The sequence below is a fragment of the Vidua macroura genome, chromosome 7 (assembly GCF_024509145.1).
Source record: "Vidua macroura isolate BioBank_ID:100142 chromosome 7, ASM2450914v1, whole genome shotgun sequence".
Classification (NCBI taxonomy): domain Eukaryota; kingdom Metazoa; phylum Chordata; class Aves; order Passeriformes; family Viduidae; genus Vidua; species Vidua macroura.
The window spans coordinates 15,202,074-15,218,903 of NC_071577.1; the positions used below are offsets into that span (position 1 = coordinate 15,202,074).

The window sequence follows — 16,830 nt, forward strand, 5'->3', positions numbered from 1 at the left end:
GAGAAACAAGGTCCATGAGGTACTGTAGTGGACAACATGGTTCAAAATCCCTTAGACAGCTTTGCAGACATAATCTGTACACCACTGCTGATCATCCTGACAATTACCTCAAAACCAGGACTAGACTTTTGGATCCTATCCAAAGCCATTGCTGTCATAGCAGGCCAGCACCGTGCTATGTCCCTCACACCAGTGGTGGTGGACAGGGAGGCCACACTAAGCTGGCCTGTCTTCCCCAGCTGGCACTTTCCACTTTAACCCATCCCCCAAACTGAGCTGGCAGACCTGTGTGCTGCTGCAGAGCCTGCAGAGAGGCCGGCTGGAACGCAGGGAGCTGCTATCCACAGTACTCATGACACAGCTGCTACCTGCAGCCATACAGGCAAGGTGCCACAGCGACCCCAAGTCTGGTGGAGGAGCCCCGTTTGGGGAAAGAGCTGCCTGGGATGGGGCAGAGAGGAGTAATGGGATGTATTCATTTTGGAAAGGCTGTTCCCATGGGCCAGTCACCTGCAAACTCCAGCCTTCCAGCACAGATATCTGTGCCTCAGTTTCCTCTTGAGAAAATCCGTAAGCACAAATATTTACACAGTGAAAGGGCCTGTGGGAGGGTGCCAATGTCTCCACTGTTTGCTGCAAACCCTTGAGAAGTGCACAGTTAGCCTGCAGCCTCCACCTCCCTCCCGAGACCCACACAAGGGACAGGGGCCAGCTCCAGCATACGTCTCTACAACGTGGCCACATTAAGAGTGGGGATAACAGAGGCCATGGCAGGGGGGGTCTCTGCTGAGAGCAGGAACAGAGCCCTCTTTTTCACAGAATGAGCCATCCACACCAGAAATGCAAGTTATTTCTATCCTTAAGGAAGACCTTTGCATAGCGGGGAGGACAGACAATGTTGCCTCTTATTTATTGCTGACCTCAGCACTGGCCTCGGCTGCAGCTGGGCCAGCTCGGTGCCCCCTCTCATACAGCCAAGGTGCCTCGGGGTGCTTGGGGAAAGGGCAATTTGTGTCATATTCATACCACGGTGACTTTGAAACCCTTGCCAGGACAATAGGCAACAGAAATCTGCAGCCTGGAGCTATCAGAGGAGAAAGGGGGTGTTAGAGAGGCTGCTGGCCACTGCTGCAACCTGGCACTAGCATTCACAAAGGTTTCTGCTTCACTTTTACTGGGACACTCTCCTCCTCTACAAACCCTCTTGCTCCAGCTCTTCCAGGCAGCACCAGCCTTCCCAGGACTAATGGCAGACTTGTTATTCAATTCAGCATTAACCTACAGAGTCAGGCTAGCAGCCTGCAGTAATAGCACTGCATTATCTTGCACTGCATTATGCAGTGCCTGGCTGGAGAGCTACTCAGGAGAGGCTCTTAATTGACTATATAATGAAGCAGCCAGCTTTTCTGGTGTGAACCTGTGGGGTAAAATGCAGAGGCAAAAAAAAAAGGCCAAGCACAAATCACAGCATAATGCCATGAACAGGGATATGGGTGTACTTTGTTCCAAAGAACCTGAAAGACGAACAGATAAATAGTGAAAATAACACAAGCTCCGAGCTAGGGAGGAACCCAGAGTCAGGGACTGTCCTCTAGAGACAGGCAAGACGTAACTATTGTCACCACATTAGACAACACTTGCCTCACTTGTACTTCTTATCGCATTTGGCATCTTTGTCTATATTTTGGCTAATAGCAGCAAACACAATCATCAGCTTTTTATAAGGAAGCTGCAGATAATCAACGGGAGTCATGCTGACTTCGGCAGCACAGGCCAGCCTGAGAGGAGACTTTGATGCCCAGCCCTGGAGAGCTCAGGCCGGCCCTTCGAAACTGACTCACAAAGGGAGCAGCAGGGAAGCTGGACCAGCCATGGCAGGCCTCTTGTCAGCCCACAGACTGCTGACTGATACCCATCAGGGGATTCAAAGAATGGTATGTGGTTGTTTGTATGCAGATTGCTTCTCTCTCACACTGTGATAAGGGAAATTTAGCACAAGGCGGTGAAATAAATGCTCCATTGAAAAGATTTGGTTTTTTACGTCACCTTTAAGACAAAAGGAATCTGCAGCCACTGCTGCCTTTACTGATGTGGACAATGACAATCTAATGACCTTTTAAAGCTGGTGACACCCTTGCTGGTTACCCTGACAGCTCAGATGGAAACTTGGCCCCTGCCTGCCTGCCAACAAAAGGCAGGGTTTGCTTGTCCTGCAGCAGCCCTGCAGGCAGCACTGCCCACCACCACCCTCTCTGGAACCCTGATGGGGACTGGGGCCAGGCAGATGTGGGTTGGGAGTGCTCCTGAGTCACAGGCTTGTCCTGTGCCAAAACCTGCCTTGCCAGGCTTGATTTCCTGAGCTGTGGCTGTAAGAAAGTGTGGCTGTATCTGGAGAGGATGGCTGCCTGCAGGGGTGGCAGTGACAAAAGGAGCCCCAGCACCACTTCAGACCTGAAGGCAGTACTTCAGGGACTTTCATCGAGGGACACAAACTCAGCTCCATCCAATACCTGCTCTCCTCCAGATCAGCCTTTGATTCCTCTCTCTCCCTCCCAGGAACAACTTCTCCTTTCCTCATAGATTTGGTCCCTTACTGACTCCCAACCAGACCGACAGGGTTCCTGTCTGCCATCCCTTCCCACAGCATGGCCAGGCCACCTCAGCCAGCTGGACCACTCCACATTGCTGGACCACTCCACATGTCCCTGAGTCAGGACATGGATGCAGTGTGAGGTCAGGCACAACCCAGCACATCCTGCTGGGCTCACAGGAGGTGTGAGCAGGGAGGGAGAGGCAAGGGGGGCTGAGGCAGGTCATTCTTTGCCACCTGACACCTTTCACCTGGGTCATTCAATGCCACCTGCATTCTTTGCCATCATCACTGATGGCAACTGGCCTTAGCAAACCTCAATATCTGACTGAATCACTCAACTTTCAGGACTAATCTGCATCCTAACCATAAACTAACAGTGGTGGTGAGCTGGCTGCTCAGCAGCTCAATAGCCAGTTATGCAGTCCAGGCAACCACCAGCAACAGCACTTTCCTCATCTATCTGAACCTTCACACATGTCCTGTCCTCATTGATTCACAATGAATTTAGGGCGTCTCATTCTCTTGCAGCAAAGTCTCCACATTCAAATCTACCTACAGCCAGGTTGTGGGCTGTCTGTGTACCTCTGCCTGCTGCACAGCTGGCCCAGGGCCCCTGGGCACTGCTGCCTGTGCTCCCCATCTTTTCTTTAGAGATGCTGGATAAGCAACCCTATTGTGCTCCTTTTTGGTTCTTCCCATGGCACAGACATTTTTTTTTTGGTGCTGGATACAATGACTGAAAGCCATGTGTGTTGTCTTCCATCACATCACCAAAGGAATGCGGGCGCAGGGCAGGTGCCCGCATGCTCACACAAAACACTCCCCTGATCGCTCAGCATGCAGGCACACCTCTCTCACATGCACACAGAGCAGAGGCTATTTTTTCAAGCCTTTATTCCCAGGCACAAAATTCTGGCAAATATTTAGACAGAAACACTATTAAAAGGGCTTTGAGCAGATTTTTCTTTCCCCAATAGTAGTTAAGTATTAAATAGAATTATGAACAGTTCCTCTTATATCAGCCTGGAAGGGTGCTGCCTCAGACTTTGACAGCATTGCTGACAGCAATCACTTGAAGACTAGAGCTCCCCAGCTACAAACCCCACATCCGTGGAGAGAAAACACGGCATCGTTGATTAACCCTGAATCACAACTCCACAGGAGGGGGAGCTCCATGCACTTCTAACAGAGGGACAATCCCCTTTTAGCCCTAACCAGCTCCACACATGCCAGGAAGTAAAGATACATGTTTCTAGTCCTCAAATACAAGAGAGCCTTTAAGGAGGAGCCCAGCTTTAATTGTCACACTGTGATCCAAAAATGCACTGTCATGTGCCACTAACATCTTTACCTTCTCGGAAATGTGATGCACAGACTTGCTTCAATTAAAAAAAAAAAAAAAAGTCCTTTATCTCTGGAAAATATGCTAGAAATCACATTGAAAAGGTGGTCAAAGGCATCTTCAGACAACGATAATTGTGTCAAACAGTCTGGGAGACAGGCACTGACTCAGACACTCACCTGTCTTGTAGATCTCATAGCGCAGAGAGAAGCCGGCACCTTGCCGTGCGTAGTCTGAGGTGAACTTGATATAGAGAGAGGGGCCAGAAGAGATGATGGTAGGAGGTGCAATGTTGCCACAGTGCTTGCCCAGCAGGTCTGCCGCTTCATTGTCCCCATCGCGGATCTCGATGTAGTCGTACCTGCAGAGGCAGGTGAAATGGCAGGGAAACCATCTGTCAGGGAGATGCTTCAGGATGCCAGGCACAAACAAAAACCACTCTTGGTATCTGCGTATTTCACAGAACATCTTCCACACAGGTACCTGGAACTCTCTTAATCACAGCACACCACACCACAGACCCCAGAACATTTTATCTCTTTTGTCTCACTACGTTTAGGTCCTTTCCTCTGCTGTCATTCACATCATTAGTTTGTTGCACATACATCCGCTTCACCTTCACAGCCAACATGCAAAATTTAGGATACGCTTTACCTCCATTTCCACAAAACTCCTTTGGCATGGGAAAAGCTCAGACACAGCTGTCCTGGGGCTGCTCTCCTCCCTTGAGCTCTCTTCTGAAGTGCCATTGTGCTGTTTGGCAGAGCTCACTTTATTCCAGTATCCATGTGGGATTTGGCCAAGTACGTGCCAAGTGAGACTGTCAGTGTTCAATCTCTGTGAGCAGGTAGCTCTTTTGTGCACTGATACCACACTGGTATCAAGCATGCATGGCAAACATGGCAAGTACACTCACTTAGCACTTGGACATTAATATTAATCCTCTTCTATTAAGTGCTAGTGAAGATTTTCTGTGGATGAGAAGTTTTGTGTAAGAGCTGGGTACCCATACTCATTATTGCTGATCCTGTACACCCTGTAACTGCAACCTGCCTTTGCTAAACCCCAACTGAAGATGTTGCACCTGCCCACTGGTCTGGGTATGTGAATGGTCTGGAGGAGGAATGCATAGGGTTAGAAGAATTGCCTCCTAGTGCAGAGACAAAAGCTTGTTGCAAAGCTGGGCTGGAAGGTGAAACTGCCACAGATCCCTTCATATTTTCTAGGCCATGAGTAGGCAAGGTAGTAGTATCAGGCTCTGTGTACTGTGAAGAAAAAAGCAGCTTTTACGTGTACATCTTGTTCTTCAGCTGCTTTCTAACACCCACGTTCTCCCGCCCCTCTCCTCTGTGGCCAGCAGGCTGCTATTTACAGAAACTGACCGTCTCTCTAGGACTGTTTATTTGCTTTGTATCAACCTGTTTGAACAACATACTACAGCTCTTCTTAAGGGGCCAGGGAGAAAAAAAGCAATTCCAGGCTGCCAGGAATCTGCCTTTCTTCTTTGTCACAAGATCTTCTGTTTGAGAATGGAGAGTTGAAAGGAGAAGTAGCTTGCTGGATACAGAATGATCCTCATGTGACTCATTCCCGTTCTGCAAAGCACATATCAACGAGCAACAGCCTCAAAACAAACTTACAGGGACTTAGTGTGCTCCTCCACAAAGAAAGATGGCCCAGACAGCTTTGGTTTCACTCCTTTCTGGGATTAAATCAGGCTGAGAGCCAGAAGCAAAATGCCTGCAGATAAAATCCTGTCTACGCTGGACTGAGCACTCAACTAGCTGCAATTGCCCAGCCTTTAACTTCATTACAGAGTCAATTGGCTTGGCCAAGGTGAAATCCAAGAGGTCTTGAGAAGTGGCACTCGAAGAGGAAGAGCATTTGGCTTAGCTGGTGTGTGGGCACACAGCAATGCAAATGAAGATCTGCTCCCCCGCTCTCTCAGCTCAGCCTAGCCCCTATCACCTTGTGACCCTTATTACCCTGACACCAGTCAGCAGCACCCTGCGTGACCCCACTAATGTCCATCATGTGTAGCTTCATCCTACCATCTCTCCAGGGAGGAGGAACATAGAAGGCAGTGTTAGGGCTTCTTCTAAGTAGAATTTTTTCCTCCTTGTTTGTCTATTTGTTTAAAGTAGTACTGAGCAAACAGCGGGGACATTTTGTTCTCTAAATAACTACTTGCTTTCAGCGTGCTTGCAGCCCTTCCACATCTGAAGTGCACATCTGTGCTGCAGAACTAGTGGCTACTAGTGAAATTGTGAGTATGTGGCAAAAAATTAATTTGGCAAAAACATGAATGTTGGCAAAACACAGTTAATGGAGTGGACTGTAAAAATGCCGTTTTCATGCACAGGCAGAGGTTAGCTTCATCCCAGGGAATCACATCTGTTTGTGCCCTCATGGGGTTGTACCTTGCCAACACAGTACATGGCTTCAGCTGCTTGACTGCAATGATCACAGCTTCTGCTGTGGCCAGCACAACAAATATCCTACTGCTGTCCACATGGCTCCTCAAGCCACCCAGTTCTGTAGGAGCCCTGGAGTTTCAGAAGCAAGTTCTGGACCGAGAAATTTTTGCTTATTGAATGGGTGACAGACTTCCAATAATACATACAATTAGGGAATATTGCAATCTGCTCATGGGCAATCTCCAAATGGAAAATTAAAAGAATGAATCTAGTAAGTAAATCATCAGGAAATATTTGCCTCCTGAAATTAAGCCCTATTTGGCTTCATTCAAGCATCTAACTTTGCTTTCTCACACTGGAGCTAATCCTAAATAAATCAAATGTTAAAAGCAACTCAAAAAAGCCTTTAAGAGAAGGTCAGGAAATAATATTTTGCCAAATGTAAAATTAATAGAAATGTGTAAGAGTTTTCTTCCCTAGTCAAAAAATCTTGGCCCAAGTCCTCTGCTCTGCATGAGGCAAAACCTTTTCTTTGTGTCATATAAACAGAGTGTGAATTGGGGAAGTATTACACTTGGGAGATAGCACCAGCCCAGATGAGCAGGAGCCCCTACTTCCTCTCCATCACAGCAATTAAGCTTTAGGCTTTCAAAATGAAACACCAAAGACAGCCAATCAAAACTGTTAAACTTCCAAACTTCAGCAAGAATGCCAGCTAATCCCCACCACAGATTCTTTTGGAACCATGCACTTTAGTCATGTCCATGCCTTGGCCCTCCATCAAACAAACTGATAAACCCCATTCTCCTCATTCCGGGTCACTGGACAAGTTACAATCCAGTTTGGCCAAATCTTCACTCCTGTTAAGCTTAAGTATGGTTTTTAGACTTTCTTCTTCCCTTGTGAAAAACAAGAAGAAAAGTTGGAAGAAAACCCAACCATGCTTTCTACTCGAACCATTTCATTTTCAGATAACTGTGGCCTAGGGCACAGCTGGGTGGGACATATTTATGCTGCAATGGTGTTCAAACTATCTCATACAGTGCCCAGCAATTTGCATTTCACTCATGTAACCAAATCCGTTGTTTCAGTCAACATGCACCAACATTCTTGTGGGCTGACCTCTCTGGCATTACCTCCACTGGGAAAGCTGCCATCTCCAAGTACATTTCATGGCCACCTCTCCACACCTAGGCATTGCTCTAGTGAGCCAAGCATAAACATGTGAGGGCAGGGTGCAACCTCTGTAACCCACAAGTATAACAAATTGATTAACCATCTCTTCTTTTGCAGGGAAGGTGACCACAGCTGGCTGCTTCTCCAATGGCACAATGGCAAGATATTCTGAACTGTCACTTGAGTGAGAATGCCAGTGAATTGGTTTGAAACCACCTCAGACTGCTTTTCACCAGGGAATTTTGAGGCTGGGAGGCAATGCTGAAGTGCTTTTAACTGCCCAGACAATGGAGGCTGAGAAAGAAGGGAAATACAAGGCTTAGATGGTCTTCTTGAAGTCATTTAACAGAATTAAACTAAAAAGTACAATGCTTACAAATATTGCTGCATTTTTATTACAGATTTTTTAGTAGAAAGTGCTTTGCTGATGTTAAGAGAGCTTTTATAAATAATTATAAAGCACTTCTACAGCCTGTATTATTCATGCTTGTTTGCTTGCTTTTTCCTCCACTCAACCTCACTGCTTCCCAGGCTTTCCTTTCTCCCAAGTCACTTTGCTGCTGGCTTCCCAAATGAGGTGCAACAAAGGCAAACAAGCCCCAGCTGTAGCGATTATGAGAAGACCTCCAGCTTTTCAGTCCTTTTCTGCTGTAAAATAGGCTATCTGCTCCCTGACCACTGAGCTGTGCTCCATGATTCCCTAGGGCCAGGACAGACCTCCCAGGTGCTCACCCAGGCACTACTGAGCTCAAAAATGCTACAACCTATCTGGGGAGCAGCACCAGAAAGCCTGTGACATTCCTCTGGGTGCTCCTCTCCAGAGGGACACTCAACAACATAGTTTAGTGACCCATACTGCTGAACACAAAATCAACAGCCCTGTTGACCTTCACCCCCAGGCGCCAAGAGATGCTGAGTCCTTCCCCCCGAAACCTGTTTCAAGGGCATTACAGGGACATCAGCTTAGGATAGGGAGAAACATGAATAACAAATTATTCATATGTTCACAGCCCTATCACGAGTCCTCTGAATACATAAACTTGTGCAAACCTTGCTTCAAAGCCTAAGGAACACTGGCCAAGCTCTGACCTAGCTGGCAGCTTCCTCTGTCTCTCTCTAGAGCTATGATTTGAAGTAGGTGAGGACTTGCACTCAGCAAAGCCCCATTTCCAGTGCTTGCCAGGACTGGAGAGAGAGGCAAGGCTCTAACCTGAACTTCTCCAATGTTTAATTTGGAGCTATTATTTATAGGCGTTTCCATGGGGCTCAAGACTGCAGCTGGCAAACAGTAATGATGGGATTCTCATGATGGGAGGTAGGAAGGCAGAGAGGAGCAGTGTCTGCCCCAAGGTCACACAGGAAGTTTGCAGCACAGCCAAGAATAGAAGCCAGTCTTGACTGGAGAGATTATATTATATTGGAGAAATCTGGCCTAGATAGACAGGGAGACAAATAGGTACAGACTGCATGCCAACAACCCTAAATTTGGGAATGCCCAGGTCTGACTTGAGCCTTCAAGACCTCTGATCTGCTTGAACCACATGTCACTGTGTCTTGAATGCATCTGCTGAGGAGAGGAAGAGAAATTGCAATTCTAGTGAAATTTGGCAGGTGTTAATGTTCTGCAGGTAGCTGGGGAAGGCCTGTGCTTAGCCACAATGGCAGCTAGTAAATGCAATTGTTCTCCCTTTGAAAAAGTAGTGGGAAGTTTATTTCTCAGAAATTGTTATAAAAATCATAAGGTTTTTTGAACATCCTCTAAGAACAGACAGTTTCTTAGAAATTGAATAGCAGCAGCAGTATAGAGATAGTTAAGAAATGGTGAACCAGCATCTCTGTGCTGGTTGTGCAATCAAGAGGTGGCTAGAATTAATGTCCATTACATACTAGCCGGCTTAGTAGATTTTTCTGTGTCACCACCCGTCTTCATGGTCTTTTGTATTCCAACCAGATCCTTATTTCATGGGTGGTTACATTGCGAAAGACAAAAAAACTTTCCTGTGATGTTTAGACAATCTTGAGCAACTGCAGGACATGCCCTTCAAAGGTTAAATTGTTCTAGAAGCTACTGAGGACTTTTAAATAATTTTTTTTACAGCCATGATAGCAGAGGCAAGCACCACTGTTGTCTGATGAAACAAGAGCAATGAAATTTGATCTTAGCTGCCAGCCCTTAATCAGAGTAATTAATTATAAATACAGCAGATGAATTGGATTCTCCTTTGACTTGAACTGGTTTTACACATGTGTAAATCATTATTTTAAGGGTAATCACTCCTAATTTATCCTGGTGTGAGAAGAGAATCAGTCCTCATAGACACAGGCTCTGATACGGCTTTGTGCACAGAACTAAAAAGCCACATCTAGGTTTAGCCAACTAAATGTCCTCTATGCTCAGTGGAAGCAGATTTCTCACACCCAGCTTGGGATGGGATTAATTGTTCTTCTGCACTGACAACAGAAGTACTTTAAATCACTCTTACTGACTAGACCTGGGCTTTGGGTGTCTGAACAATGCAGAGATGAATCTGATCTCAGTCTGAACCTTTTGGGGCCATTTTTGCCTATGCTGAGGCAAAAGATGCTCACAGAGCTTGCCCTTGTTTTGCCCTTATGGAAATAACTGACTCTGGCAACAACAGAGAGAAACGGGCTATAATTGCTCTGAATCTGAAGGGATTTCACTGGATTTCAGTGACTAAAATGACAAAAAACCAATGGCAGCAGGGAGAGAGCTAGGCTGGTGTGGGGGGAGTGGCAGGCGATGGCACAGACAAAACTGCTTAGGATTTCTCGGAAGTTTGTTTTGAATTTGTTGTATCCAATTATGTCTTGGGTAATCATAGTATTGTGGGGGTTTGTAATCATTCGACTGTGCTTTGGATTATTTCCTTATCTCCTCAAAAAATCTGACCAGAATTTCTGAGAAATGAAAAAAATGCAGTTATCCAGTTAAAGGGAAAGAAAAAAAATAAAGAAAAGGAAAAAGGGAGAGAAAAAGGAAAATAGAGGAGAGAAAACAACCCTATTAGATCAGAAAACAACTTCAAAAATGCCTTGAAGACAAAAAATGGACGCTATAAAGAGCCTCTATTTTTTACTCTTCAGTTTGTTGTTTTCACCCCCTTATAAGCACTGCTGATAGGAAGAGGCTTCCAGCAGTCACTGCTAACTTATGCGGGGGGCTAGGTGGGGAAGGTAGCCAAAATACTTCGTACAAAGGGAGGAATAAAATCCAACTGCAAAGTGCTCTTGAGGCAAGTTCTGATTCAGGAGGGAATTTTATCTGCTAGCATGCTGCTGCCCTCCCTTGAGACAGGAGAGCAAAGGCTCCCCTGTGCTTTGCTGCTCATCCCCAGGCTGCCTCCCTCAAGCCATGTTGCCAGATCCCTGTGGAAAGGCGTGTTGGAGTGGAGAAGTGCTCTCATCTGGGGCATGTCTGGAAAACCAACCGTTATATAAGAAAAGAGATGTGCTAATGTGCACCTCGGGGGTTTTCTCCAGGCTGTTGTTCAGGAGTTACACATGGCTGTTTAATTTTATTTCTGCCTCCAAAACCATCTCTATAAATTCCTTTCTCTTCTATTTTTAGCTACAGGGGTCCATTGTTGCAAGATGTCTTTGGTGTTCCTTGGTGAGGGGAGAATCATGGTGAAATCAGGAATAAAATATATAAAGCATGCTCAGAATAAGCCCCCCTTCCATGGCATTCTGCCTTCTGTTGCTGCTGTAAGGGAACTGAAGCAACTCACAACCCTTTCATACCCCCAAACACAGGACACTTGAGAAAATGCATTTGCACTTTTCTCCTTCTGCTACAATCCATCTGTGGAAAAAATTAGACTTTGGTTTCTATGTCATTTTACTGTCACCACTCACAGGCACTTGATCACTAACAGAAAGAAAAAAATAAATATAATAAAAGATAACAACCAAACAAAAGGGAAATTTACTGCTGAAAAGCAGCAGAGCAGGCAAAAGGCAAGGGCAAATGCTCACTTTGATCTCTTTTGGGGTGGGGGGGACAGATCTCCCTTTTCTGATGGGATCTAGTGCCTGACAGCCCAGGCAATAGATGGAAATGAGCTTAGGTCAGGCTGTCCAAGTTCTAGGGTGCTGATGAGGATTAGGGAGCACTCACATGGCCTGCTGTGCCAGCTCTATTCCCAGAGGAGTGAGTGATGTCCCATCACACTTTGCTGGTGCGGTATCAGCCACAGCCTTAGACACAATATGCAGTGAAAAGGAAAGAGTAAAAACTGGGATCAGATGGGGATCAGAGCTTGGTAGCTGGACTTTCTACTATCACTCATTTGCACTGGTTTTTTTTCAGCACAAAACTGAAATAAACACCTCGTTAAGCACCAATTGTATGAAGGAGGTAATAAGAACAGAGCCCTGACCAGCCCACCCTCACCCTCCTGGCTGTCTACATCCCTCATTAATGATGGATGGTCACCCTGGGACTGGCCCACCATAGCATGACTTTCTGACCTTGCATTTTCTCAGACACAGCCTGTTCACAGCCCAGATCCTGCCTTAGCTGATGCACAAGTGAGTAAAGCTTTGCTGCCAAGACTGGCCTGCAGCCTCCACTATTTGGGCATTCCCACAATTTGGCTGTGCCAGCTTGTAGTAAGAGCTGTTTCTGGGGCAAACAGTGCACCAAACCTGCCTGATCCCTCCTTGCTTACTGCATAGCACAGCATCTCCTACCCCCTTCTCTCCTCACAATATGGGCATTGCAGATCAATAGCCATCTGAACCAAACGGTGCCAAGTCTGAGCACAGTCAATGCCTGAGTGAGGGCGAGTGCAGTGCCATGCACATGCCACACCTTGCTGTGCATTGGCAGCAGCAGTGACCTCTTCATGGTTCTCTTTGACAGCAGTGACTATCTGGAGGTGTGGGAGGAATTAGCTGCTGGCAGGGGCTAGTTGGTACCCCTGAGGTGAGCTCAGCCCAGCCTAGGACAGCAGGTCAGAGAGGCAGCCACATCAAGATAAAAGAGGGAGACCAAGGCAAGGGAATGGGATGCTGCATGAGGCTGGTAGGTACCTTTTCTCCTTAATGTGCTCTGGGAGCAGGGGCATGGGACTGTCCCTGTTTCTTCCACAAATAAGGACCCTGACACTGCGTTGTTCAGAAAGATTTTCTTTCAAGCAACCCTTGTGTCACCCTCCTGTTCAGCCGTGGCAGTGTGTCTGCTTTGTCCTGCCAGCTCAGCCATGGAGTGTTTACAAGCCTCCCTCACCCTTCCAGGCTGTGGTTCAGCTCCATTGACACTGAAGGAAACAGACTCCTCTCTTGGCGTGTGATGAATCAATTACTTCCTCTGACACTCTATTACTATAGCCCTTACATCTCCAGATTGCAGATGAAAAGACAGGCTGAGAAGGGGGACAGGGAAGGGGAGAGGTCTCCTGAGGTCTCCTTCAATTGAGTTGTTGGACATCTGAAGAAATCCCCATCTGCCATATTTAAAGACAGAGAGATGTTTTTCTCTGTAATGGCAGAAAAATCAGAGGGCTTTCACAAAAGAAAGCCTAAGAAATCAAATGGGTCAAAAAACTTCAACAAGATGCAGTGAACATAGATCAATGGTGAGTCAGTCCCCTCTGCTGATGGAAATCCCAGACCTTGTTCCCACCCATGATTAACAGCCAAACATTGGTATTACCAAAGAGACAGTCATTACACATTCCTTCTCACTGCAAAATAACAATGTAAGTGAAACCTCATACCAACACTCACAGAAGAGGAAGGAAGCTCAGCACATGCCTCAAACTCTCGTGCTGTTGATGGAGGGGCGGGGGGACACTTCTCCTTGTTGGACATCCATCAACAACTCCAGCTCTGAGGTTTCCCTGGAGGTTTCTAACACGTGGAGCACTTCCCATGCAAACACCCTGCATGCAGCATGGCCTCGGCAGGCACGGGGCTGAGAACAGGGGCTCTCCCATCACCAGTGGATGAGTACTGCCTGTCTCAGGAATGCAGAACTCCACCTCAAAAGATTCCTCACACAGTGTCTTCTGTACTGCTGCAAGAAGGTGGGGGCAGTCACATAACACGAGCAGCCACCTTGCTAGTTTCTGTGCCATTTGTAACAGAATGAAGTCTTTGGCAGAGGATTTCTGCTGTTGGACCACACTGCTTCAGGCTCTGCTTCTAGGAATTCATTAAACAATTATATCTCCATGTATGACCCAGTGTTACTTTAAAATCACACCATACTACTGTACTGTGGTTGCTCACTAAGGCTGCATGTAGATCTCAAGAATTTCTTGGGATTAGCCGTGGGGTGGGGTGAGAAACCAACAGAAAAGCCCTAGGTTATTCACTCTTTCTAATGATCTACTACTAAGCCAGCATAAGGAAGGCTTTCTATGGTGTGTTTGAACTAATATATCAAAGACAGTTGCTTACAAGATCCTAGCTGTGATTAGTGGATCATGACTGCTATTAACTTATAAGGAATTCCAGGATCACCAGACTGTGGTTTGCAACATATTATTATGATACCATTCAATGGTGGTGTGCAGCCGCTTGATTTTAAGGAAACGGAGAACTTGCCTCAGACTAAAACCTCACCTCCCCCAGTTCCTTCAAATATGTTCTATGCTGAGTTCTGGCCAAAAACAACCACAAATTTCTTCTGTTTTTCAGTCTGCTCTTAACAGTCTGTTCTTTTTATTTTGCATTCATATTTAATTGCAGAATTCACACCCAGCCAGAAAAGCCTGAGAATAAACTGGTCGTCTTCTGCTGCACTCTGACCTACTCCTGTGTGATGCTGCTGCTCAGCAGCCTTTGGAAGGGAACGTGCTTTGCACTGTTGCTATCTAGACTGGGTTTTATGCTTGCAGATGCCCAGATCTTCTTTTCTTTATAACACGGGGAATTTTAAGTGATTAACCAAGGCAGGAACAGTAAATCAATAGCAGGGAAGGGGAAGAACCCAAATCTCACAACTCCCAGAACTGGTATTTGCTGGGGAGTCTGCCAGTCCCCTGTTACAGCCTGACAATAGGGATTATATCCATTAAAAAGGCTGCAAGTAGCTAAGTCAAACAGTTGCACATTAAAAGGCTAAACTAGCTCCTATGTAAATCAAAGTAAAATTTCACATTTCTTTTACTGGGCTTTGCATCTAGTCCTTAACAAAAAATTGATGACTTTTTACCATCAGTCTAGCACTCCCCTTACATTCACTAAACCTTCAAACTCCTGCATCCAGACAACAAACCCATAATGTAGAAGAGCATTGCTAAGCCCTCTGTACAACACAAAAAAAAAAAAGTGACCAAGACTCGTAGTCCCACAGACATTTATTTAGGCTCCTGAGACCTGTTTGGGATGAGCCTCTGTTAAGAGTGTCACCTGGTGTCACATCGTGGGCTGGAGCACTGTTGCAAAGATAGTCAAGGGCCTCAGGCTCTGCTGAAAGCAGGAGCACCTCAACACTGTGGTTATCGGGCATTCCAGTGGGATTGCTCTACTCCTATCCCACGGTCTGTGCGCTGAGCAGGGTCTGCAAAGATGCAGAAGATTTAGGGCTGGAGTGTAGCTTACAGAGCTTGCTCAAAAAAGGCACATGTTTCTGACACTTTTAGCTGAATTCTGAACCCACTTAATCAAGAGTCAGCACAGCCAGCCCTGTGCTTTCTCCCTCTCCAGATGCTGTGAGGTCCTATTCCTTCCCTCGCTGGACAGAGAGGCTGACTAAGAAGCGAGTACACCACCACAAATACCAGTTCCTCCTCAACAGCAGGAAGGAGGGGGAGAGGTCTCTGTCTCTAATCCTATTGTTCCCAGTGTCACCAGCTGGCCCTCAATTTGTCATCATGCCAACAGGAAGCAAGGTGCAAAACGAGATTTGACTCCTATGCACCGGATGTTAGTGAGCTGGCGGGTCACAGGAGACCCCATGAGAGTGTATTTGGGGCCACCATCTTCTGCAGAGCCTGGACTGGGCCTGTCCCTCCAGGAAAAGGCTCTGGGGCCTAGAGAAGCACAGCCACAGAGCAAGCAGAGATGGGAAGCAGAGAAGAGGGATGTGAACAACCTCGAGCTGTTAACTCATGTGGCTGGTCTCACCATCACAGCTAATCCATTCACTGATGTTCCATTTTGGAAAATGACCTGGGCTTGATAGGAATTATGAACCATACAGCAGATGCTAGATGGAGTTAAAAAACAGTAGAAGCTCATTTGAAGACAAGTTGAGCTGCAGTGTCATGTTACCCAGACTGAATAATTTCCTGTACATTAGAAATGTTGCTTCTGGCTACTCATGCCACAAACGTATGAGCAAGCAAATGCCTTCCTTTACATCTAATCTTTGACTTCCCCTCACTGCGAAGTTAAAGCTCTACTCCCCCAGTACTTCAGCAGATGCAGTCACTTCCCCTTGCATCCTAGTAAAGAACCCCTCCAAGCCCTGGCATTCTCTAGTGCTCCAAATGTATTTCTCTTTTCTAAGCATTTTGCCAATCATGGGATGAACTGCAATTGTTTCTAAAATGTTTGCTAATAAGCTACTTATGCATACTTTTCACAGCATTTACTAATTAGCTGTCCATAATTGCTGCCTTGTCTACTCTTAACCTTCACGATGGAAGGATGGCTTATCGCAATATTATGCTCTTGTTTGAAGGGGATGGCAAGAGAGGCAGGCTGAATGCTGCAGCCCCCAGCTGCCTGCCTGGCTGTGGGTACTGGGTCTGGATGTAGTTCTGCCTGCCACCTCAGCTCAAAGGAATTTGAGCCAGTGTCTCTGTGGCTCTCTAGGAAGAATGCAGAGCTGGTTTGTTCCAGTGCCCAGCTTTTTGGATGCTCAGGAGATGGCCATGCTGCCATAAGAGGCCTTCACTGGCCATCCAAGCTGCATGTCTCACCCTTTGTGCTGTGGCATGTTGCTGCCAGTGTCCCCTGGCCAGCAGTGCTCTGCGAGATGGGCACTAGGAGCGTGCTGTCTGCCTGGCCAAATCTTGTTTCACTCTGGCCTTCAAGCTGGGAGCAGACATGTCTCCTCCTGCCATGCCTGCCCTGTATCCAGCACACATCAGGATGATTCAACTCTCTTTGCACCATTAGGGCACTTATGAGGTCACAGTGACCGCTGCATAAATTTCCTCATGATAGTGGACCCAGTTCCCGTTTCTTGAAACCTTCGGGGCTCAACAGTGGGACTCAAAGTCAGGAGGAAGAGTCTGACTGCAGCTCAATTTCCAGTTTGCCACCTCCAGCCTATTTTGGGAGTCCCCCGCCCCTGTCTCCAGAAACTTTCGCCAGCGTTT

The 16,830-nt window shown here is 46.7% G+C and overlaps 1 protein-coding gene across 4 annotated transcripts in view; it reads right to left on the reverse strand.

Moving 5' to 3' along the window:
- NRP2 (neuropilin 2) overlaps positions 1-16,830 on the reverse strand; it is an 88,715-nt gene that overhangs the window by 55,774 nt on the left and 16,111 nt on the right. For all 4 annotated transcript variants that reach the window (XM_053982307.1, XM_053982305.1, XM_053982309.1 and 1 more), the window contains exon 3: positions 4,115-4,296. In XM_053982307.1, the coding sequence (XP_053838282.1) occupies positions 4,115-4,296 (182 nt within the window). The remainder of the gene's footprint in view (positions 1-4,114; positions 4,297-16,830) is intronic.